The sequence below is a fragment of the Aspergillus affinis genome (genome assembly GCF_023601865.1).
Source record: "Aspergillus affinis strain CMG 70 chromosome Unknown NODE_146_length_83852_cov_87_229114, whole genome shotgun sequence".
In the NCBI taxonomy this organism is placed as follows: domain Eukaryota; kingdom Fungi; phylum Ascomycota; class Eurotiomycetes; order Eurotiales; family Aspergillaceae; genus Aspergillus; species Aspergillus affinis.
The window spans coordinates 59,871-83,849 of record NW_026515927.1 but is presented as its reverse complement, the minus strand read 5'-3'; the positions used below and the strand labels follow the sequence as shown (position 1 = coordinate 83,849).

General features: G+C 51.5%; 10 protein-coding genes across 10 annotated transcripts; 4 read left to right on the top strand and 6 right to left on the bottom strand.

The window, feature by feature from the left end:
* Positions 1–253: 253 nt before the first annotated feature.
* Positions 254–1,812, top strand: KD926_002197 (uncharacterized protein; the record flags this gene model as incomplete). Its single annotated transcript, XM_053094008.1, has 2 exons — positions 254–362; positions 446–1,812. The coding sequence occupies 2 exons, from the start codon at positions 254–256 to the stop codon at positions 1,810–1,812; spliced, it is 1,476 nt and encodes a 491-aa protein (XP_052951210.1).
* A 2,452-nt stretch (positions 1,813–4,264) lies between these two features.
* Positions 4,265–5,431, top strand: KD926_002196 (RNA-binding protein; the record flags this gene model as incomplete). Its single annotated transcript, XM_053094007.1, has 3 exons — positions 4,265–4,778; positions 4,855–5,083; positions 5,251–5,431. The coding sequence occupies 3 exons, from the start codon at positions 4,265–4,267 to the stop codon at positions 5,429–5,431; spliced, it is 924 nt and encodes a 307-aa protein (XP_052951209.1).
* An 867-nt stretch (positions 5,432–6,298) lies between these two features.
* Positions 6,299–7,241, bottom strand: racA (putative Rho GTPase Rac; the record flags this gene model as incomplete). The annotated part of the gene is made up of 6 exons (XM_053094005.1): positions 6,299–6,359; positions 6,423–6,655; positions 6,714–6,894; positions 6,973–7,031; positions 7,092–7,124; positions 7,170–7,241. The coding sequence occupies 6 exons, from the start codon at positions 7,239–7,241 to the stop codon at positions 6,299–6,301; spliced, it is 639 nt and encodes a 212-aa protein (XP_052951208.1).
* Positions 7,242–8,493: 1,252 nt separating this feature from the next.
* On the bottom strand, positions 8,494–9,000 carry KD926_002194 (putative quinol monooxygenase; the record flags this gene model as incomplete). Its single annotated transcript, XM_053094004.1, has 3 exons — positions 8,494–8,644; positions 8,743–8,855; positions 8,941–9,000. 3 exons carry the CDS (start codon positions 8,998–9,000, stop codon positions 8,494–8,496), a joined length of 324 nt encoding a protein of 107 aa, XP_052951207.1.
* Positions 9,001–9,481: 481 nt separating this feature from the next.
* KD926_002193 (transcription factor domain-containing protein) lies at positions 9,482–12,015 on the bottom strand (the record flags this gene model as incomplete). The annotated part of the gene is made up of 7 exons (XM_053094003.1): positions 9,482–9,687; positions 9,741–10,250; positions 10,306–10,571; positions 10,628–11,065; positions 11,124–11,432; positions 11,493–11,578; positions 11,782–12,015. The coding sequence occupies 7 exons, from the start codon at positions 12,013–12,015 to the stop codon at positions 9,482–9,484; spliced, it is 2,049 nt and encodes a 682-aa protein (XP_052951206.1).
* Positions 12,016–12,167: 152 nt separating this feature from the next.
* Positions 12,168–15,141, top strand: rgd1 (putative Rho GTPase activator (Rgd1); the record flags this gene model as incomplete). Its single annotated transcript, XM_053094002.1, has 11 exons — positions 12,168–12,320; positions 12,385–12,441; positions 12,488–12,859; positions 12,938–12,991; positions 13,073–13,679; positions 13,735–13,940; positions 13,990–14,434; positions 14,552–14,695; positions 14,753–14,847; positions 14,900–14,970; positions 15,030–15,141. The coding sequence occupies 11 exons, from the start codon at positions 12,168–12,170 to the stop codon at positions 15,139–15,141; spliced, it is 2,316 nt and encodes a 771-aa protein (XP_052951205.1).
* Positions 15,142–15,691: 550 nt separating this feature from the next.
* Positions 15,692–16,776, bottom strand: KD926_002191 (uncharacterized protein; the record flags this gene model as incomplete). Its single annotated transcript, XM_053094001.1, has 3 exons — positions 15,692–16,187; positions 16,255–16,362; positions 16,418–16,776. 3 exons carry the CDS (start codon positions 16,774–16,776, stop codon positions 15,692–15,694), a joined length of 963 nt encoding a protein of 320 aa, XP_052951204.1.
* A 63-nt stretch (positions 16,777–16,839) lies between these two features.
* On the top strand, positions 16,840–18,419 carry KD926_002190 (uncharacterized protein; the record flags this gene model as incomplete). The annotated part of the gene is made up of 4 exons (XM_053094000.1): positions 16,840–16,937; positions 17,213–17,768; positions 17,840–18,106; positions 18,177–18,419. 4 exons carry the CDS (start codon positions 16,840–16,842, stop codon positions 18,417–18,419), a joined length of 1,164 nt encoding a protein of 387 aa, XP_052951203.1.
* Positions 18,420–19,377: 958 nt separating this feature from the next.
* On the bottom strand, positions 19,378–20,234 carry KD926_002189 (translation initiation factor eIF1; the record flags this gene model as incomplete). The annotated part of the gene is made up of 5 exons (XM_053093999.1): positions 19,378–19,526; positions 19,658–19,750; positions 19,878–19,952; positions 20,001–20,031; positions 20,094–20,234. The coding sequence occupies 5 exons, from the start codon at positions 20,232–20,234 to the stop codon at positions 19,378–19,380; spliced, it is 489 nt and encodes a 162-aa protein (XP_052951202.1).
* Positions 20,235–22,396: 2,162 nt separating this feature from the next.
* On the bottom strand, positions 22,397–23,177 carry KD926_002188 (uncharacterized protein; the record flags this gene model as incomplete). Its single annotated transcript, XM_053093998.1, has 8 exons — positions 22,397–22,480; positions 22,536–22,552; positions 22,612–22,709; positions 22,765–22,776; positions 22,848–22,864; positions 22,921–22,952; positions 23,019–23,069; positions 23,141–23,177. 8 exons carry the CDS (start codon positions 23,175–23,177, stop codon positions 22,397–22,399), a joined length of 348 nt encoding a protein of 115 aa, XP_052951201.1.
* Between the last annotated feature and the right edge of the window lie 802 nt (positions 23,178–23,979).

Genomic DNA, 23,979 nt, shown 5'->3' with positions numbered 1-23,979 from the left:
AGGCCCTAGTAATTAGAAGTTGGTAGGCGGTGGCCGACTCGGTGGTGTGGCCGACTCGGTGGGGAAATACGTTATTGGCTCTGGCCTCTGAGTCAGCATCCTGGCTGAGTGGGTCCTCGAAAACAGGAAACTGCCAGACAGGAAACCTCACATTTCATATCCTATGAGTACTTTTTTAGCCAGCTTCAGTATCCTCTTTCGCCATGTGTTCCTAAGAGATTGATATACGCGCCTTTTCTTTCTCAGCGCTCAAATGGCCCAGCCCTCCAGGACAGTAATCATCGAATCCAAGCCAATCGGCGAGGGATTGAGTGTTTTTCACGGAAACCTAATGGTGGCGTGCAAAGAAGCAGGACTCCCGTGTTCGATCGACTCTCTACGTCAATTGGATACCGAAGGTAGTTACTGTCTTTCAAATGCTTTTGCATCATTTCTAACCGTAAAGTTCTCCAGAATCTATATCTTGACTTAATATTAGCGTTGCAAGCCCTTCCCGCTTCGCGTATATTACGCTCCGTCAGCGGCAGCAGCAATATTTTCAGTGACTTGTCGCGACTGGGCTCGGCCGTTAATTCTAATGACTTTGATCCTGAAAGACTCTTTCCATTACTGGGTGCTGTCCTCAACAAAGAATCCGATGGCGCAATCTGGGATAAAGTCTATACCGTCGCGGCCGAATCTACACCACCTCCCAGACCGTTACCTTTTCTCGACCAGACTCCCTATTTGCACACAACAAGCAGTTTTGTCAAATCCTCAGAGCATAGGAAGTACGTAGATACCGTGTTGAAGGAGGAGCTAGGATCAATCTACGTCGGGATACCTGGTTTCTACAATGCATACTTTGGGAGTGTTGATGGTCTTGAAGAGACGGGTGCTGCCGTGTTAAGAAGATGCAAAGAAAGGCATACCCCTTTGTTCAACGAAGGAAAAGGCTGGAGGGCCTGGCCCGAAAGTGCTAAGGAAAATGAGGTCTTAGGCTGGCTCTCTACGCTGATCGACGAGGTCCGTGAGATAGCTTCAGAAGAGGGTTTTACCACCGTGTCCGATCGCGCGATTTTGGCACAACCCGGACAACCGTTGCAAGGATCTACAGCCGATCGCAAGTTAGACGTCGGCCTCGTGTGTAACTCTGATGCGGACAGTCGCACACAATACCACTGGTCTCACGTTCTGGTCCTAGGCGAGCTGAAGAGTAACCCGACCGCTGATACTGGCTCAAAGACGTGGCGCGACCTGGGCCGCTATGCGAGGGAAGTGCTCACTGCACAGGATACTCGTCGCTTTGCCTTAGGCTTTACATTGTGCGGACCCAATATGCGACTCTGGGAGTTTGATCGCGTAGGAGCTATCGCATCATCGCCCTTTGATATCAATAAAGATGGACTCCGGTTTGTTTCAGTTATGCTGGGATTCCTGCGGATGAATGATGAACAGTTAGGATATGATCCCAGCATCATGTTGACCTCGAATGGGAAGAGATTCATTGAGATCATACGCGACGGACAGTCGGAATGCCTCATTCTCGACAGCCTTATGAAACGCTCCCCGTGTGTGGCTGGCAGAGCTACGACTTGCTGGAAGGCTTACCGTGAAGGGGATAAGGAGAATGCGCCACTGGTTATTAAAGACTCATGGCAGTATCCGGAGCGAGTGGAGGAAGGCAAACTTTTGGCAGAAGCAACAGAGAGAGGCGTGGTCAATGTAGCAAGGTATTACTACCATGAAACGGTTCAAGTGGGTAGAAATGTCGATGATATCCGTGGCAACGTGCGGAAAGGACTTGATGTGACCCAGGGAACAAATTATTGACCGGTACGTTCCGATACTCCCTTGACTGTGGATGACACTGCGGGCTCGGCAAGTATGGGTCATCCCACGACGAGTAGCATTGGACGCAAAAGGCCATGCAGCCAGACCGACATAACTCTGCCTCCTAGCAAACGCACCTACTCTAGCTCCCCGACCAAAGGTGGGCACGGTCCTACCGTACAGAATAGAATACATCGTCGTGTGGTTATCCGAGACTATGGGATACCCATATATAAAGCAAAGTCTCGCGTCTCAATGTTATCCGGGTTTGAGAACTGCATAGAAGGTGAGTGGATTACCTGGTAGGTTATACATTTCACAATTAACTGAAGAAGGTTACGAATCACTGCATACAAAGACGGGGCTTTTACAAGGTGACATCTCCACTGGAAATCTGATTGTCAATGAGGAAGAAACCCGATCCTGGCAAGCCTTTCTAATTGACCTGGACCTTGCCATCGAGGAGCAACGAGAGCGACCTTCTGGAGCTCGAGGTAAGACAGGGACCAGGGCTTTTATGGCTGTCGGTCTCCTTTTGGGAGAAAGACACACTTTCAACCATGACTTGGAGTCTTTTTTCTGGGTTCTCTTTTGGATTTGTATCCATTACAATGGACGAGAGAGCAAGAACAAGACAGTGCCCCAATTCGAAAAATGGAATTATGTTGACATGGAAGAATTGGCTAAGCTTAAATTGGGAACAATCTCGGATAAGGATGTCTTCAAAAGCACCATAGAGGCGAATTTCACGGAATATTACCAGCCGTTGGTACCGTGGGTTCTAGAATTGCGAAAAGTGGTTTTCCCCAACGGAAGCATACGAAAGAGAGAAGATAAAGGGATATATTTGCGGATGCGCCAGATCCTCAAAAGTGCTCAAATGGATCAAAATATCCTGGAATAAGCTCTTGTCCATAAATGGTACTGTAACGCCGTTTAGAGTAGCTCGTTGTTGACATCTCTCCATACTTACTTTTTCCGTTCTACTTTTTCTTCACTTAATTAGATATCCCCTGTTCTTTCAAAAGCCTGTCCGGCCATAACTTGTCCGTCCTCTGGACTTACCACATGCACTTGATTGACAAATACAGTGTTTTACTTGAAGAACTCCTTTCCGTTGGCCGTAATGCAAAACTATGCAACCTAGTATATGATCCTTGGTGAGAACTTATCATGATCACCAAGAATTCCCCTTATGCTATCTTTCTTACCTGAAATTCTTGTTGTTAGATATTTTAGGTAGAAACCTCATTGAGATACATTTCCAACGTGTCTCCACAATCCGACGTTTATTTATTCACTAATACCTGGTTAACGTGATTCCCGGCCGACCGGTCACCTCATGAAAACTTCAAAAAATCACAATTTTCAACAGCAAATTTAGAGCCAAAACAATAATAAATTTGACTATCTAGCTCTCTCAGGGCATTGGTTAATCCTGTGTCCTTTCGTATTACAGCCAGAACAAGTAAACTCGCGGCGAATGGTAGACATCTGAAGTAATTCAGGTTCAACCATAGCTTCTATAGAAGTTGGATCCAAAGATATATACGTAATCACTACCACAGTCTCTCCCAACACCAATATCATCCTGAATCTCTTCTAACTGGCGACATCAATCAGAGAGAAAATATGGTGATAAAGCAATCGGACTGTCATATTGTAATGGTACTGAATCTCTCTTTTTGTAGGTAAAGAGAGATTATCGGATCAAGGTTCTAGGCCTAAATCGATGCGAGATTTAGATTTCTCTAGCTTTTTAATTGTCTAGAGAGAATCAGGGTCGCTATCACTGCCGGAAGATGGTGGTCGACTTGGTGGTGATTCAAGAGGTAATAGAGATTCAAGCTGAATATTCAACTTTTCTAACACATGATTCGGATTAAAAAGGACTAATCCAGTAGCTAAAAAGCTATTTGGGATAGTAGTCTCCTTAAAAGTGTCATATCGCACTATAGGAAAGATATCAAGGAAATCTTCTTTTTCAATCGAATTGACGTTGAGTCTCATGTATTCCGCCACCTTACCTCCATACATACTACTTACTACACAGTATACTATTACTGTAAATGGGTAAGATTTCACTTGCTTTTTTTATAATCAGTAATTCAACTCCTAGATAGAACCCCTTTACAAAATCCAATTCCACTACCTCCCTTACAATGTCAAACCGTCCCCTCCCAAACCCCAAGACCATCTCGAAGTCCGGAGTATATCTCCATCAGTAAACAGACCCACATCATGATCTTCTCTTCACCGCCTCGATCCCCCATCCGTCCGCCCGGCAAAAAAAGCAAATTTCCAAAAATTTGCCCGATCGACAATTTTCAATTCTTTGAATTTCTTTTTTTTCAACCTTCCTACATTTTCTTCTTCTCTTAGTCTACGGGCGTATCTGTGGCGCCTGGATCCAAATCTCGTTGTTTAAGTTACTTCGTTCCATACATACACAATGAGTGACAAGAAGCGCAAGAACGTCGAGGAGCAGGCCGTGCAGCCTGAGGGCAAGAAGGCGCGGAAGGAAGAGAAGAAGGACAAGAAGGAGAAGAAAGAGAAGAAGGTGAAGGATGTTGTTGAGGAGGAGGTGAAGGAAGATAAGAAGGAGAAGAAGGACAAGAAGGACAAGAAGGAGAAGAAAGAGAAGAAGGAGAAGACGGAGGAGGAGCCGGAGAAGGAAAGCAAGGAAGAAAAGAAGAAGGAGAAGAAGGAGAAGAAGGAGAAGAAGGAAAAGAAGGAGAAGAAGGAGAAGAAGAAGGAACAGGAAGACACGCCCGCCGCGGACGCAATGGACGTTGACGAGCAACAAGACGAGCCCGCCGAGAAGAAAGAGAAGAAAGACAAGAAGAAAGACAAGAAATCGAAGAAGGAGAAGAAAGAAAAGATCACCTCCGACGACCAGCAAGCAGAGCAGGAGACGACCGAGTCGCAACCCGCCGAGAAGCAGAACCGATTCATCGTCTTCGTCGGTATGTTTCGCAATATCTCCTCCCCCACCACCCTCTTGAATTTACGTCGCATCGACTGATCACTTCCCTACTCCAGGAAACCTCCCCTACTCGGCCAACACAGAGTCGCTGAAGAAGCATTTCGAAAAGAACCCACCTGCCTCGGTGCGCGTGGCCACGGAGAAAGACAAGCCCACTAAGTGTCGCGGCTTCGGCTTCGTCGAGTTCGACCACTACGATCGCATGAAGACCTGTCTGAAACTGTACCATCACTCTATGTTCGACGACGGAAAGTACCCGCCGAGACGAATTAATGTGGAACTTACGTACGTCTTTGCCTTGCCCCTGTTCTCTTGCTTATCTTATTGCTTTTTTTGTGCGTGTGTGTTAGTTGCATTGCATACATACACAACACCGGTGTCACCGGTCACCGATTACCAGTCCAGTCCAGTCCAATTTAACACCCCACTAACACAAAACCTTTCCCCTGCAGGGCCGGCGGCGGAGGTAAATCGGACCACCGCAAAGCCAAGATCGAAGCCAAGAACAAGAAGCTGGCCGAAGAGCGCCAAAACAGCCTGCACAAGGAGAAGGAGCGCAAGACGCAGCCCGAAGAGAACGAGGTGGATGAGTGGGCGGGCATCCATCCTAGCCGACGGAATCGGATGGCTTAGAGCCTGAACTTGAGATCTAGGGGAAACGAGATGAGATGAGAGGAGAGTCTGGGAGAGATTCAGAGGCTCTACTTAGCGGAGCAGTGGAATGCGCGATTTACGTTACATCAACTATCATACCCAAGGTGTTTTGCTTGTCTTTGGTCGACGTTGTTGGATTCGTTGGGTCTAGATCAAAAGTATTTTATTTGGTTGTTTTTTTTTTCATGTTTGTCTTGCATGTTGAGATATCCTTTGCGGTCTGTTGAATGTGGTGGACATATTAGACAAGAGGAAGCGACAGGAAAGTATGTGACTAAGGGAGGATGGACAGATCTAGATATGTAACTGTCATCGTTTCAGATTCTAATACGGTGTGGAGATCATCAATCAGGCCCCGGACTGGGGACACACCTGCCGTCTTGCATAATCAAACGACACTCTACATTGGTGCTCTGTGCTGTGCTCCATACTTGGACGATCAACGCCGACCAGTTCACCATTTCCAGAACAATAACAAGACATGACCAGAAAAAAAAAAGAAAAGAAAACAGAGCACGACAGTCACAACCCATGTCGACATTCATTGCGTGATATTGTATGGCATGTTACATCTTTATACTGCATTATGAAGAAGAGAGGGAGTCAAGAAAAAAAAATTGTTGGAAGGGGGAAAGGGGGAGGGATAATGTAAGGGCGTCCTGCTGACCCTGGGAGGAGAAATGCATCAAGGGTCATGGCAAACCAAGAGATGGAGAAAATAAAACAAGACAAGACAGTTCAAAAGTCATCATACTGGGGACAAATCGAGAATCCCCCATCAACCCAGACGCCGGATTAGTTCTTATATTATAAGTCGGAAGAGAAAGTAAGGGGGAATAGATGAATCTACAAAATGGAGCATTTGCTCTTCTTGGGTTTCGTGGCCGGCCGAGGATTGAGGACCGCTCTGAAGACGGGGTGAGCATGGAGCGCATGAGACAAGGGGGAGAGGAAGAGGGAAATCACATACCGAATGGCTTCGTCAAACACACTCTTCAGGTTGCGCTGCGTCAGGGCAGAACACTCCAGGTACTTGTGCGCGCGAATCTCCTTGGCCACCGCCAGGGCCTGCTCGTAGGAAACCGGTTCCATCTTCCGTTGGCGGAGAGTATCGATGGTGCCGCGATCGTCTCTCAGATCGAGCTTGGTGCCGACCAGGATGATAGGGACGTTGGGGGCATGATGTTCAATCTCGGGGAACCACTGTACACGGATTAGCTGAGGGTCGACGCTGTGGAAGGCATGGCTGGGTAGAAAGCACCTTGGCCTTGACGTTGTCGAACGAGGGCGGGCTAACGATGGAGAAGCAGATGAGGAAAACGTCGGTCTGGGGGTAAGACAACGGGCGAAGTCGGTCATAATCTTCCTGTCCAGCAGTATCCCAAAGTCCTAGACTGATCGGTCGGCCATCTACCATCACACTGGCGGTGTAGTTATCGAATCTGGAGAGCGCGGCAAGGTCAATCACGCGTTCGCATTAGACGGGGGAGCTACAGGGGCGGGGATTCAGGGCCACGAACACGGTCGGAATGTATTCCCCGGGGAAAGCGTTGGTTGTATAGGAGATAAGGAGACATGTCTTTTTTTGCGACCGTTAGCCTGGGATAGAGCTGGATGCGAAGTTTTTCGAGACACTCACTTTCCCCACAGCACCATCACCAGTTACTACACACTGTTTTAGAGTCGCCCGTTAGCCGCGGTGTCGGTCGAAACGGACGGAGACGCCCCGAGGTGAGAGATGTCGGCGAATGCTGACCTTCAAAGACTGAGTAGCGGGACCCGTGGCCATGGTTGATCACCGGATAGGGAAACTTTGCAAAGGGGTCGTGATGACGGAGAGAAGTGCGACGACGAGGTGAGAGGTCGAGTGAGGTCCAGGAGAGAAGACGGCGCGGGCGTGGTTGGGCGGGCGGAACGAACAACGGCCTATGATCGGGAATCTGCCAGAGGAACCAAGCCGGGGCGATAAGTTGACTGCAACAGTTGAATTGTCCGGGAAATTGAGGTAAAAATGCTGAGATGCTGGCAATGATCGAGGAAATAAAAAAAGAACAGAACAGAACAGAGCAGAACAGAAAAAAAGACCCCAAGAGACGGACCAAATATGCACAGGTGAACGGTGAACACGGAGGGAGGGGGAGTGGTCTTCTGTCGGTGGAAGTGTGGAGAGAGGGAGAGGAAGAGAGAGAAGGAGGGAAGGGAAGAGAAGGGCGAAGGGAAGAGAAGGGCAGAGGTCAGAGAAAAAGGACGAAGTGGACAAGGGACAGGGACAAGAGCGACTAAGCCCGGCGAGAGGGGGGAGCGTTTGGTTGGATTACAGACGGCGACGAGAAGCGCCAAAAGGAACGAAGAGGGGGCGAGAGAAGCTCAGTCGATAGCTCACCTGCGCGCTGATTGGAACGTCAATGGCAGACGATGTCCGGTCTGTGCAGATTGACTGGGAAAGATTGAAGGTTTGAGGGACCGAGAAGAGAGAGAGGACAGAAGAAAGAAGACAGAAGACAAGAGCAAGGGGAGGTACGGGTGAGGTACTTGGCCAACAGCTGTCGGTGCGCCTAACGGTCAAAGTAGCGGAGAAGTACCCTCTGGTCACGATGGAGTAGGTCCTGCCAGAGTCTGAAGTAGAGTACGGAATACGGGTATAGGGCATACACTGAATAAAGTACAGGAGGTCTGCCGATTTCCCTGCTGGTCTCGGACTGCAGAAGCTGGCCTCCTGCTCCTGGTCACTTTCATGGTTCGTGATTGCTGGTTCAGGGGGTGGAGAACTCCCACGTCCGCACCGGCTTCCGAGCCCTGGTCACTTCCCTCTCGGATCCTGGAGTATATCGATGTCTATTATCTGGATTATATTGATAAATATAGTCCTGATCATAAAAATAGACGCAACCTGCCACCGGTCCGCATCGTTCATTCTGACTTCGGATTCTTATCTTGATGGAGATTTGATCGAACGGCTGGCGGGTTCCACTGCTGACCGCCACCGAACTTACTCCGTCATAGTCTCGAGACGTTAGTCTCCTAGAATTACTTCTCATATCTCAAGGCCTCATCACCGCCACCGACTCGTCCAGAACCCCATTCCCAACCTTCACCTCGTACGGCCGCTCCATCAGTCCCGACGCCTTCTCGCCGAATTGCTGGAAATACGGTCCCAGCAGGTGAATCTGCAGCGCTTCGTGGTCTCGGTATCTGTGATCGCCAGGGGTGAGCTCCATTCATACAAGATCTCATGCAAATGCGAGATTCATTTATTTCTCCCCATTCAAAAGAAACAAGAAAACACCCACCTCTCGACAACCATAATCTCGCCGCCGTTATTGATCGAAAAGGCATAGTACACCAGCGTATCCGGTTCGTTGGCCTGCACCGCCCGAGACAGTTCGGCGAGGTGCGACGCAAGCTAGATTTTAATGGGATTCGAGTAGTCAGTCGTCGTCTGTCTAGATCTCATAGATAAACCGGTCGGTCAGGCTGTGGGGACGCACTTCGTCGTGTTTACCCGCCTTGGGATACATGATTGCCACCACATTGACCTCGTCGGACATTTTGAGGATTGCTTCGATAGGGAGCCCAGTCCTGATTCTAGTCCGGAGGGAGGTGTCGAGAACGATGGGCAGGCCGTCCAGCTAGAAATAGATTCTCGAAGGAGCTCTCTCTGTCGCTCAACGCAAGGATCGAAGGAAGGGAGAGCCGTTCACAGCTCAACATACCGGGGACGGGGACAAGGCGCATGTGGGGTAGGGGAGTCTGACTAACTGATCATCCCCCCAGCAGGCAGGGCTGATCGGAGAAGAACCCAAGGGGGATTCTAGACTCTCTTACTCTCTCTCTCTCTCTCTCTCTCTCTCTCGCTCGCTCGCTCGCTCACCCTGGCCCACTCTCGCTCGCGTAAATGGTATCTCATTCATGTGTCTATACGTATATACAGTACAAAGAAAGATATGGACAAGAATTTTACACCCGGGACGATGGCAACAATGCGGTCCCAGGCTGTATACGGAGTACACTCCAGAAGATGCACAGCAGTTACATCACCGGAGGAGCGACAAACGAGTCGGGAATCCCTTCAAACACCCAATTCAGCGAGTCGAATACCTCCGAGAACCCCGCCTCGCTGATGAATGCCCCTTGGTCGAAATTCGTCGCGTATATCAGGCTCGGATCCTGGAGCGAGGCGTCTTGCTGGCGGGTGACCGGCCCTGTCGTCGATAGGTTCGGATTGGTCATCGTCCCTGGATCGGAGTGAGTAATGGATCAATGCCCTAACTGGAATAAGGAAGCATACCTTGTGCATCTTCAATGCTCTTCATCGGTCGGAACCGCTGCCGCCATCGCCAAACCGTGTCGTACACATGGCTCATGCTCATGCGACAGCGGACCTTCAGCTGCAGGGCATCTTTTCCTGGAGAGTCCTCCGCCCCGCCGGCGTTCCACATCTGCGCCAGGATGTCCGCGAGCCGCACCGGACGGTCGTGGTCCATGACGCTGATGCGCCGGATGGCCGAGATGGCCCCGTTGAACAGCAGCTTGCCGTGGTCGAAATCGATGTGACGACTGAAGCTGCTTTTCAACAGCTTCATGAGAGCAAATGCGGCCGAAACGATCATCTGAAGAATATAGTTGGTCGCGTGACCAATGAGCTCACCCGGTGAGGTCTCTAGGTCGAGTACTCGTCCAAGGAAAGACGTCGTAGCGATGAACAGTTTGGTCAAATCGTCACTTCGTGCATTAGATCCGAGGAAGACAAAGTATCTGAGATGTAATTCGGCGGCTCGTAGATGAATCATGTTGATGTCTGCACAGGCATTAGAGACAACATGTTGAGAAGAGATTTGGGGAAAGGTACGTACTGGAGATGTCTCGGTTGAACTCCACTTCCATATCGCGGAGTTCATTCTCCAATAGCTGCACGATCAACAGCTTTTCCGAGCTGATGAACTCGGCCGGCTCGGGTTTGCTGCTATACAGAGACTTGGTGACCCGATCGCAGAATTTTTCAATCCGCAGTCGAATCCGTAGATCGTCGGGTAGCTGGTAGTCGGCATCTCGAAGAGACGGTGGCTCCAGGGCCCAGTCGTAGATCGTGCCGGGGGGTTGTCCGTAACCGGTGGCCACGCTATTACACATCACACGTTAGCAGGTCCGCGATGGACCGAGTGGGAGTGAACGTACTTCTGGGCTACTATGTTACAAATCACCCACGTCTGCAAACGATCTTTGACCGCTTCGCCCTGAATCTCCATGCGGAAGGTGGTGAATTCTTCCGCCTGGACGGGACGGTGCAGACCGAGTTGCATGGATATTTGCATCATCAGCCCGCTGAGCATAAAAGTGGCGTCCGTTCTCTGACTCGTCGTAGGCAGCGGCCACGTGCAAAGAAGACAGAGAGCCTTCACTATTCGATAGTCCTGCGGGACTCCAGTGATAGTGGACCACAGCAGCCGGCTGAAGGGCCCCGTGAGCGCGCTGAGCAGACCGGGTTCCGACGGGGCTCGGCGGCTGGCGACGCAGATGATTGTCCACGCTTGAAGTGGACATCGACGCAGATACTCCTCCGGGGGTTTCTGAGGGTTCAGCAGGGGTAGAAAAGGGTGGTAATACTTGAAGTACCTGTACTGATGTTAGAGCCAATGAGCTGTTCAGTCAAGCCAGGAACGGTGCATATTACTGGTCGAATAGCCGGGCTACTCGCGGTCTAGATAGTGAGACATCTTCCAGACTCCACTCGTTGGTCTCTTGAGAGAGGATAGATGCATCTCGGTGCATCGTCATCGGGGTCGCCATAGGCTGCGGCTCCAGCGGAGCAGACAGCGGTCGTGACCTGTTAGACACCGCCGAGTCCGGGCCACAGAACACATCTTCGGAGCACTGTGACATCTCGTCACTGACGTTGGCTTCCGCCGCATGAGGATGATCACTGTTGGTGGCTAGACGTCGGCGGAGATCTACAATCTCCCGCTCCATCTCAGCATTTCGCCTGTAGGTGACATGCGTTAGAAAGCGACGAGTCAGAAGGATGGATCCAGACCGGTGTTACCTTCGCTTAGAGATGCGTTTAAAAGTCGGCTCGACCTTGCATTCTATTTGAAGCCGTCGGCAGCGTGAGCAAGCCGCCGCGGGCGTCTGCACAATGTCACACCGAAGCTGTTGAGCACCGATTTCCCCCCCATTTTTTAGCCAGCCGTCGAATCAAAAAATAGAGGTCGGCGGGTGAGTACTCCGTAGGTGCGTAGGGAAGCATCGGCAGCAGGGTTGCTACATGGAACGGGGGCCGTGTGCGTAGGGTGCAGGATGATCGATCAGAAAGCAAGAGGACTTGGGCTTACCTTCTGCTGTTTACACTCATTACAGGCCTTTCTACTGCCACCACGGCGCTTCCCCGTGACCGGGGGCGTCTTCTCCATGGCGCAAGGTTCGGAGTTCCTGGCAGATAGATCAAACGCAGAGACCGGCCGGGGAATCCTGGGGGTGTTCCGAAAGTCGCTGGGAGCCGAGGATAAAAGACCGGCATGGGTAGGCAACCCATTCGGGGACATCAGAGGCCGATAGCCCAGATCCATCGAGATAAAATAGAATTCGCCCGCCGGTATGGAACCGCGGGGCGTGAGAACACATGCAAAATCGAGGCGAAACGGTCAGAGCCAGGCCTGAAGTGCCGGAAATCGGCAGAAAGTCTGGGGGAGAAGTGGAAGAAAGTGCCAGGTCCACAAAAATGAGCGTCGCGAAAGTCGGCACTTCCGCCGCTGACTCATCCGTCCGTCCTCTGTCGTGCCTGAGGCAGCGCCGGACGGACGCTGGAGTGGCCCGCGATGCAGTGGATCCGGAGAGTAGACAGGAGGAACTAGGAGTAGCAGGGGAGATGGCTGTTTGATCATGAGTTTATTCTCTGGATCCTGTCAGCACAGTCACTTGACTCGTGGCCAGACTAGACTAACTATGTTAACTATGAGGTGGTGCCTGACGGTCTGACCAGCACAGACGATGACGTAGGTCGCTGCGGGCCACCGGTACCTGAGGCATTGAGGCACCCAGGCACTGGGGGCTGCGCAGCCACCAGGCCCTCAGGCCACAAGGCAGGCATTACATAACTCCGGCCTTAGGCTTCCGTCATTCATTCGGCTGCCAGACTCCTTTTACTTCCTGCGCACTTGTTCGTTCTCCCCGTCCTTTGTTCTGCTCCCTCTAACCCCGCCTGGATATCCCGTTACATTTGTGTTCCCCGACGCTCTCATGGCCGAACCTCTCCACGATAGTCCGGTGCCAGCGTCGTCTTCCCCCCGGGGCCCCGATGCGCCACCGTTGAGCGCGGATTCCGGGCAGTCGGCGAACTTGGATATCCGTCCAGGCCCACCGGCCATGTCCGAGGAATTGAAGGCTCGTTTGGACAAAGTCATCTACTCGGATGTTAGTGGGATGCGATCTGATCCCAGCCCCCCTGAATTGACAAAGCCGCAAGTGCGCTGACTACAACGTCCCTTATAGATCGGCATTACCACTCTCCTAACCCGGCTAAAACAAAGCGTCGCTTCCGCAAGGGTGTGTTCCTGTTTCACCCCGCATTCCCTCCCTCCTCCCCCTGAATGAATTCCGTGTGCGCTAATGGGAATATGACATCAGGATTTCTCGACGTTCCTGAAGAAGCGATCGAGTTTGGAGGAGGAGCATGCGCAAGGACTAAGGAAACTCTCTCGCTCTCTGTACGATGCCGCGCACCGTTCCGATAATCGCCAGGGCACCTACGGCCAGAGCCACAATGACCTGAACCGCTTCCATGACCGCATGGCCGACCATGGGCTTCAGTTCGCCGTGTCCTTGCAGCAGATGGCCGACGATCTGCATGAGCTGGCATCGAACATCGAGCGGGGTCGCAAGCAATGGAAACAAACCGGTCTGAGCGCGGAGAAGAGAGTGATGGAAGCGGAGGCCTCGGCTGAGAAGGCGAAGGCCAAATACGAATCACTGGCAGAGCAATATGATCGCGTCAAGACGGGTGACAAGTCCGGCGGGAAGTTTGGCCTGAAGGGACACAAGTCGGCTGCGCAGCATGAGGAGGAGCTGCACCGCAAGGTACAAACTGCGGATTCGGATTATGCTGCCAAGGTGCAAGCGGCGCAGGCAGCTCGCCAGGAGCTGATTTCCACCCACCGGCCTCAGGCCGTTCACAACATGCAGCAATTGATCTCGGAATGCGATTCGGGGCTCACGCTGCAGCTGCAGAAATTCGGTGGGTCAATCTGGTTCCTCCAATGATCTCGTCTCGATGCTGACCGTTCTTGAAGCTACTTTCAATGAGAAGCTCCTGCTGGGACAAGGTCTCTCCATTAGCCCGCTGAAGGATGGGACCAACTCCGCCATCGCACCGAAGAGTCTCTACGAGGTCATTCAGACCATTGACAACCAGAAAGACTACAACGAGTTCATCCTGAGCCACGAGAACAACCCCGCTGCGGTAGCCTCTGAGCAAGTAAAATACCAGCGTCATCCGGTGAGTTTATCGCCTGAGCTCTTTGTGCCCCCTACTAATCTACTTCAAGACTCTTGCTGGCTCAGGACCGGTCGTCCCGGCCTCTCAGCCCAGCTCGCAAAACAAGCGCATGTCTATTCTGCCTCAGTCCTTCTCCACGCAACAACTCCCCCCTCCAAGCCAATCTTCCTCGCAACCTCCGGCCCCTAGCAGTCAACCTCATCCGTACCCCCAGGGACCCGACTCGTACTCTTCGCCTGCGTTCCAACAGCCTCCGTACCCTACCAACTCTGGGCCACCTGCCCCTGAGAAGGTCCCGTTGGATGGCGCCCCCTCGGCCCCTCAGCCTAGCCCTCTGCCACCACCGAGCAATTCCTTCCAACAACACCTGCCGCCGTTGAAACCAGTGTTTGGAATCTCCCTCGATGAACTGTATGAACGAGATGGCACTGCGGTTCCTATGATTGTCTACCAATGCTTCCAAGCAATCGAGCTTTTTGGTCTGGATATGGAGGGTATCTACAGAATTCCTGGCAGTACCAACCACATTAACCAGATGAAATCGCTCTTCGACAATGGCAAGTAACCTATGTTTCTGCCAGTCAAAGCTGTCACTAACACTTCCTAAACAGATTCATCGCAAGTGGATTTCACCAATCCCGAGAACTTCTACCATGATGTAAATAGTGTTGCCGGCTTGCTGAAGCAATTCTTCCGAGATCTTCCCGATCCGTTGTTTACTTCAGCTTTCTACTCGGACTTCATTAATGCCGCCCGTACGTCCTGGAAATCCCAAGTGTTTACTGAACTCGATTTCACTGACATGTCAATAGGTATCGAGGATGACGTCAAGCGCCGTGACTCGCTGCATGCCCTTGTCAACAACCTCCCCGACGCACACTATGCCACCTTGAGGGCCTTAACACTCGTGCGTACCCCAACTCCCCCTTGCTGTCTCAGCTCAATCTAACTCCGTGCAGCACCTGAACAAGATCCAAGAGCATTATACCCAGAATCGCATGAACGCAGGCAACATTGCCATTTGCTTTGGGTAAGTACTCTTTCTCGTCTCCATTCATTATACATGAATAGAACTAACAATACGAACAGACCTACTCTACTTAGCGCAAGCACCGGTGGCAACATTGCCGATGCAGGCTGGCAGGTCCGTGTCATCGAAACCGTCCTGGTCAACACGTTCCAGATCTTTGATGACGATTAGTTAATTCTTTGCATACTTTGATTCGTTGCTATCTATATCCTGTATTTCCTCCTGCTTCTTTATTCTACCCTTTCTCAACCCTTCTTGAATTTTGCATCACCTTTTTTTCCTGTAACTTTGGTCCTTCTCAACGAATGCAGGATTTAGTAGCAATTAAAATGCAGGTCAAGTGTTATGATGGTCTGGATTATTCATCAACATCTTCAAATTTTATAAGCCACTGGAGAATAAATACAAAATGTGAAGAAATGAGTAGTAGAACCCGGATATAGTACAGGTGGCGAAGGTATGGGAGATGCTTGAACAGTCCGCTGGGAAGTGGTACAGAGTACAAGATAGGAAGAGAGAGGGTGATGGGGAAGTGGCGTAGTTAGAAACACATGATTGAATCGGGGACCATGCCAAATCGTGTGTGCAGCAAGTGCCTCAGGGAGATGGTGTTAGCTTGGTTGGTTGTAGGGACCTATAGGGCTAAGAGGGCGACTGCCTCAGGCCGAGAAGAGTAGAGTCGAGGGGGTAAGAAGCCCCCTCTCTATTGACAACCCGACGCTTATTTCTTGCCCATCATCTGGGCCTTCATCGCCTCGACACGATCAGCGGCTGACAGCCCAGGAGCAAAGGCAGGGTCCATGAGCTCGTCGACGGTCGTGGGCGAAGTATGGCCCCAAACGCGCCAGGGTTCCTCCTCGCCGGTCCAGCGCATTTTCTGAATGACGATGTATTCGGTGCAGTCCTGCTGTTTGGGGGTCTCGACTGGGGCGGTCGACTTCTGGCCCTTGTGCTTCGACTGCGCCTGGACTTTGCCGGTGGATTGACGACTCGTGATGCGCACGATTACCTGACGGACTCCGGAGTTGGGCAATTCGGGGATCTGGGTGGCGCGGTCCGAGACGACGCGCAGGCCGGTGAGGAAAGTGCCAGGGGTGCGGTTGTATTTATCCAGAGACCAGGTGACCTTTTCACCCTTGGGGCGGCTGTTGATGCGCGAGCTAAGGCTGTTGGCGAGGCCTGTGCAGCAGAATTTGCGGAGTTTCGTGGCGTTGCCTCTATCAATTGGAACAAACATATGCGGTGAGCGTCGCCCCTGCACTGTAGATCATGATCTGAACTTACTCGGCGAATGTGGAGTACATCTGCTGGTGGAGGTTGCGGGCAACCTGTCGTCGTTCTTTCAGACGGAGCGGTAGTCCTTTGTTGATCCATTTGGAGTAGGCGAGCAGACTGTCGGAGAGGTGTTAATTCCTGATCGTCACGTAGGGGGGCAGTTTGGTCGTACCCTAGGAAGTTCTGAGCACCGGTCTTCATCCAAAGCCATTCCATCCGTAGACGCTCGTATGGTTGCTGGAAGATCGAGGGCATGTCTCTCCACAGCGGTCGAATGAACGTTCCCGGCAACAATCCAATATCCTGGGGCAAATCCGCTCGGCTCAATTCATGTCCTCTGGTCTTCATACTCGGCTGAGCCGGTTGTTTGACGGACACTTCGTTCGGCACGTAGCCACCAGAGCGCCGAACGGACTGCGAAAAGTGTCGACATTGGCGCGAGGCGGCAATGGAGGGGTACAGGTGCGCGAGGAGGGCATTGTTGGACCGCACGGTTGCCATTAGGGGCGCGGGGAACAGCGACGAGGCCATGGTGGACAGGCTGGACACGGACTAGGCGGGCTGGAAAGCAGCGAAGTCGAGGCAAGTCCGCGGATGCAAAAGAAAAGCGGTGCTCACGTGACGCGGCGGTCACCAGGACTTCGGCCACGCTTCGTCCATCTTTCTCCCTCTCGACCTTCCGTTTCGTCTCCGTCTGGGCGTCGTCACTGTCCGATTCGATCCGTTGGTCTTTCTCTCGTCCGTGACCCTCGTCTCCGGTAACTGTGCTGCCTTGCTTCCTCTGATCGTTGCACTTCTTCCGGCGTCAAGGCGAACTCTCGGGGCTTTTCCAATCCACCAACGGTCGATCAGTGATTACTACTACTAGAAGTCCGATTTCCGACTTCAATTCCCCTTCTGTTTTTTTTCCTTTCTTCCCAATCCTCGGGGCTTTCTGCGTAACGGCCGCATATGCCGTAGACTAAAGGCTGGCTCCTCCTCGTCGTGATGCTGCTCCTCCGCCCTTCTCTCTCCACGCTCCGTCAACTCCTGAACCGGACTTAAACCCGCCCTCCTATCGGACTACTCCATCCACCACCCCTCCTCCTTCTCTGTCCACACCTCCTTTCTTCCCCTTCCCTTCGGCTCCTATCTCAGCGGCGGGTTTCCGCGATAAAGCCGTGGCGCCCTCATCGGTTCCCTCCCACGTCGTCCCTCCCTCCCCGGCCTCCTCGACGTCTCAGGCTCCTAGCAGCCAGGATGTCGCTCATGCGCCCTCCTCCGCCTTGCATCCCCGAGTGGCCGTCATCCTCGGAGTCGATCGGAAATGGTACCTGCCTCTTATAATCAGCCGGGCTCTGAGCACGGTCCCGGCCGCCTGGTGGGGCCTGCGCTGTGCCTTTACCTTCTTGGCTGAATTGCTTCACATTCGACCGGGCATGGGACGTGAGGGGTGGGCGGCGGCGATCGTGGGAAGTGTTGGGCAAGACTGGGACGTGGAGAGAAGGTTTCGCGTGACTGAAGTAGCTTTAGCTATTATGTGGGTGAGTATACTTCTTTGTTGACTTCTCTTGTCGCTTGCTTTTGGGCCCCCTATAGCTAACATCATGTCTAGTGCTGTGCATCCGCATATCTTTCTTATTTCTTTGCTGATTGTATGATGTCTCGATGGTCGGTCTCCCCTCACCTCTTCCCCATATCTCCTCAACAAACCAAGTTCTCACCATTCGACAGGCTTTTAAATTATACCCCGCCAGCAGTTGTTATTCGTCTCCTGACCACAAACGGGTTAATCGCTTATATCACATCATGGGTTCTCTATCTCTCCGGCGCATCGTCCGATCCCCGTCTTCTCCTACCTGCATGGATCTCCATCACAACTGTATTGTCTCCCCATCCTCCCCCAAACACCCAACCAGATCACCAGCTAATCAAACCCACCCATGTCCCAGACCCTTACGTTCCTCTACCACGCCACGCAAAACCACGCCATGATCAAACGCGAAACGGCAGCCGCCCTGCTCGTCGTCTCGGTCGCCAGTTTCGTCAGCATGTCGTCGCTCCTCCTGCAGCTTCACCTGACGCGGGAGAACGAACCCGAAGTCCCTGTTTTCGTCATCACCAGGAAACTGTGGGATTGGGCCGTGGCGATCTTCTTGCGCATGAGGGTCGTGGAAAGTGCTGGGGAGCTGTAAGCAGCGTGTCTGTCGTCTTTCGTGGTCGATGGCATGGCTGGTGTGATGGGATTGTGTTGTGATTCCGTGAGAGAGGCGGGGGGTGGAGGGTGTGTTCGTCCTGTGGAGGATCCTGTCGTCGGTCTTTTGTACCATTTGAATTCTTTTTGCCTATCATGAAACACCTGGGACCTGTTTGGCTGTTTGTGTCGAGTGCATTGGAATGCATTCACTGGCGGGTCGTTTTATTTCTTTTGGGCTAGAAATATACACCTTTTGTGTTGAACTACACTACGTTTGAAGAGAGTTACTGTATAGTCATCAAGTAGGCAAGGAGATAACAATTCTCAATTGGAGAATAGCCATAGGCGACATAGAGCCCCGAAAGGACAGTGATAGTCAACGAAAGCAATATAAAGTCAAGTCTCGAAAGACATCAACTCAAGCAATGAATAACTTCATCACACAACACAACAATTCCCGAAAAGCAAAGGGAGAAAAAGAAATACGGAAAAGAAAAGACAATCACGGAAGGGAATAAAAAAAAGTAATAATATCTATGACGATATTGGGTATCTACCAACGCCTCGTTCCGTCATAATCCCATTCTGAAGTATAGCAGTCGAGTCGAACGAAAGACCCACTCTGTCATCAATCATACAGGGCGATTGATCAAACATTCAAGATAGTAGGTCATTCCGACAGAGGCCCAAGTCCAGTAAACCGGGCTCAGAGTGTGGAGGGCAGGATAAAAAGATGAAATGAGGAAAGAGGAAAGATAGAAGAATGACAGGAAAATAAAAGGTCTAAGCTCACCCCGGTCCACCCGGGATTGGCTTGCACATAGTATAGAAGGGTGCAAGATCCGACGGGCAGATATACCAGGGTTGCTACCACATGTCTCTCCTCGATCTAACCACTCTGAGGGCAACGCAGACTGGGAAGAAGGGGACCGGAACGGGGGGGCGCGGCGGCACGCTTAGAAACCGTGGACCTTGATGGTCTTGGCGTCCAGCTCGAGACCTTCCTTCTTGTCGGTCAAAAACTCCTGAACATCTTTACGCTGGTCTCCTTGCAGCTGAATCACATCACCCATCTCGGTGTCGTTGACGATGGTTCCATTGCAGGCTGTAAGGGCCGAGTTAGTGGTTGTGGACCTTTTGGCTGGGAGGGTGGGAATATTGTGGATTGAGTTTCATTGTGGGGCGAAAGGCGATCGATCAGGGAACCCGGTCGAATCGAAGGAAGAGGAAACGTACCGAATTTCTTCTTGATCACCTTCAGAATCTTCTTCTGGTCGAATTTCTTAGGAAGACCCTGGACGGTAGTCAAGGTCTTACGGCCATTGCGCTCTGCGGAGGGAAGAAAATCAGCTCAGGTTCGCGGTTGAATGGGAGGGCCCGTGCACAGTAACGCAGCACAGAGAAGAGGCCGCCACGGGACGGAGAGACAGAGACCAGATGGAAGAGGACAACGTACGCTGAATCCGGATATGGATATAATTCTGAGACTGTTTAGTCTCGCCGGTGTCTTCGTCAGCTTCGGCGAAGGGGTCTGTGAGGGCACGTGTTAGCCTTTCCGGGACCAGAGCAGAAAATCTACCCCGCCAAAATGTCATGCGCATTCCGTAAGCCTTGCGTCAAGAACCGGTGATACGATCACCCGCCAAGCCGGCCAGTTCGGTGAAGAACTGACCCGGTCGCGAGTGAGTCGCCGATCTCCGGTGTTCTTGTAGGCAGGAGTCTGCAGCACGACGTCTTGGACGGGGCCAGAGACAACAAGGAAAGGGAGGTGGCAAACCGACTTACCGAAGGTCTTAAGGTTTTCGATGGACATAAACTCGGCCTTTTGTCGTAAACGGCCCTTAAAAGCGGAGTATAGTAAAAGAGCGAGGGGGTAAAGAGCTGGGAAACTCTGGTGTAGAACTAGCGACTGGCGAGCGAGAAGCGGGAATGCGAAGGCGATGATGGTTGTCGGGAAGGAAGGTGGAAGATGGGAAGAAGAGCCTTTTGAGGGGCGCCTTGTGGGGGAAGGCGGTGTGTACCGGCCGCTAAGGGTGACTCAGCCCGTTGTGGCCTTGACACCTGACGAGGCCGGTCGTGCCAGGCAGGTGCCAGTGACTTTGCTCGCGCCTGTAGATTCGCGCAGAGAAGAGGTACCGAGTACTTCGGTCGTAGCGTGATCCGGGATAATCCCTGGTCCCTGTCAAACTTTGTTCTTTCCTTTTTTGTTCTTCTCGAAAGTCTTGGCATCCTTGCCCGATCCTCAGGCGCCAAAAAGGCAGTGTCCAATCTATATATAACCAACTCATCTATGCCTTCCGATATCACAATGACACCCTACACTCTCGACAGGGATCCAGAGCTCACTGGTACCACGTCTCCTACGAATTACAAGGCAAATGACCCTAATCAAACCATTCGGTCTTTCATAGACAGTCGTCTCCCGATCGATCCCTCCACCTCCGTCAACGGAGGTTACTCAGTCTGGGCTGATTCACCTCATCCCTACCAATCACGCCCGTCGCCATCATTTGCCACCACCCATAAACCCAGAGAAAAGCGCCGAACCCGCCGGGCTCTACTGGGGCCAGAACAGACCCGATGACAGTTCGTCGTTGCAACTCTGGTTCACAGCTGCACCCAGTCCCCTCAATCCCGCTCGGTTGGAGATCTCGCAGGAGCCGCCGTATACTGGGTAGGATCTAGTCCGCGCTTTGCCGTTGACTGGACATCCCTTAACCACTGCTGGAAAATTCTTCCGGTGGTGTACGACTACGGGAGTTCGACCACGGGAGGAAGTGTTGGTGCCACCTGGGATGAGCAAAGGATCATAGTCTTACCATGGGTTTCGTTTATGAGGACAGTACCAACCTAATGTAGTGGTGGTTTGGGCTGCGGATGTAACGTTCGTTGATCCATGTTGAGGGCTGGTTGTTTTGCTTGAAGTAGATATAGTCTCACCTAGAAGTGTTTTGAAACCGAACATCCTGGTCTAGAATGCTAGAATACACCCTGCATCTAGATCGATGTCATTCTCTTTAGTCACCAGGACTCACCTATCCACCCAAGCAGCCAGGTATACTTTACATGGCTAACTAGACCGAACCATTCCTCATACCGATATCATAAGGCAATATCATGATCGGAATCATGATATGTATCTGCACTAAACCCATCAAACAAGGTCCTATATTCTCGAGCGGTATCAGGATATGTCGAGCTGGGGGCCAATAGGAGAGAGGATGATAATGGTTATACTCTGAAATGGTGATAAATAATTGATATCGGACGTTAAAGCTTGAATTGCTAAATTGCGATACCTGAGTGTGACTACTAGTGACCGCAGTTCGTAGACTCTACTGGGACAATTACCTACCTATATTTAAGTTCCCCTTTCTGCAAATCGAATAGAGTATCCGTCAGGTTTTGGTAATCCTAGAGAAGAAACAAAAGTAGTTCTCAAGTCTAAAGAGATATTCCCAAGCTCAAATAATAGTGACTTAGGATACGTGGTATATAGGTGTATCCATAAAAAGATTGGTGCCCCTATTAGGAAGCTGGGGACCAGTTTCTAATATTTCCCATACAGGAGCTCCACACTTGTTTCTCGACTTTGATAATAGTTTATATCAAACTAGAGCGACGCTCCTCGGAAGACATTGCCCGAGACTTTATCCAGATAGTTATATGACGCTGAGGCCCAGAAAACTAAACCGGTTACTTGATCCTGATTAACATGTCAATTGATCCTTGCAAACAAGATGCTGATTTGAAACACCAGATGTAGGATTATTATTACATAACTATAGCATACTAGGGCTGCGGGACAGCAACATTCTGGCAGAAAATATGTCTCGTATACAGCGGATGGGCTCGGGGTATCTTCTGCGCTCGATAAATCTCCCACCCACTTTGATCAAGCCTGATGTGCATCCAGACTCTTCCAGATATGCCTGCTCGAAACGATAGTACAATGGTATCATGGAATCGACGCTTTTAAGGAGACGGAGACGGAGTGGGGGCGGTAGCCGTGTTGCTGCCACGGGCAGCGGGGGAAGGCATGAACATGGGGAAGTAGGTCTGCGCAGGTTAGAAGAGACATGTTGACATGGAGTTGGATATGGCGAGAACATACCACGACAAGGGCCATCACTTCAGCAGAAGCAGTCATTAGTTAGGTGTTCAGTTATGAGAAGGACTGGGAGACATACAAGACATCAGGACAGACATGTAGGACGGCGTCGATGCGTTGTTCTTCTGATCGGGGGTTTCACCTAGCCATGTCTGGAGGGAGAATACAAAGGAGACCCTGGAAGATGGACTAAGACATATGCTGCGGATCAAACCGATAACCGGCGACTTACCATCCAATCATCCTGCATGGACGCAGTGGTCAGACAACCGATCGTAGCTCATTATACTAGAAAGACATTGCATTGCGTCTCACCTGTTCCGGGTGAACATCTGTCGACATGTCAGCATGGGCGCAATCGCGACAAGAGCAAACGGGGCAACCTTACCGCAGCCATAGGCAGCGTGCTCGACATGGCGCCTAATCCACAACACGATCAACAATCAACAATACCACTCTTATTATCTCCGGGGAGCCTATGCGTACCGGTCATATCGGCGTCGTCCTTGCTCTTGGGAGGATCGACATAGGGGATGGCTAGAAACGGCGAGCACTCGATTAGCAACGGAGTCCGATGATGACCGCGACCAGGGCGCAGGGCGGCCTACCGAGATCCAACCTCCGCATATCCTTCTTGGAGCCCATTGTGGATGATCTGGAGATGCGAAACCGACGCTAGGGAAAGGCCGAAAGCTGGGATGCGGGATGGGCGAACTGGAGCGAACTGGAGATGAGATGAAGTTGGCCAGTCGGCGGAGGTGGACGCCAAGACTCAAGCGGCAAGTCGGGGTGGCTTCCGGCCTGAGGTATCAACTCTGGGGGTCTAGTACCGTCTACACACTATCCGTACTCAGTTAGAACTCACGTACTACCACTACGGAAGACGGAGTCCTTCGCCCTATCAACTCACCTCTACGGCAGTGTATTAATTTATCATGGTGTGGACAGATACGGGTGGTTGAGCTGACAAGCTGACCGTGTCATCGGAGTCGTACCCGGTCCCTGCTGTTTGCGATTAACACTGACAAGTCACACAGCCTGACTCCGATTGCAACTCCGTATCATTTTCGACTGCAGGACGGACGGTCAGACTCAGGCACTGAATCGTCGTCGGCCCCCACAGCCCATGAACATCTATGCATGCGATCTTCCGTCCGGTGTTGAGAGGCGATCACGTGTTCGAGGGTCGACTTGACAAATGCGGCAGTTGGAAGGAGTAACTCCCTAATTATCATTCAAGGATTCATGGATTGACGGCCATCGTGTCGGACGGAAAACCCGATTTTGGCTTCGAGTTTCCTTGCCTGATTTGTGCAATGGATACGGCCAGAGAAGCATTGATACCCAGGCAAAGCACCGGCCAGCCAGCCATCCCCCGGCGCTGATCATCGCCAAGTGGCATGACTTTGAGGATTGTCTGATCCTCTGCACTCCACTCCCCGGAATT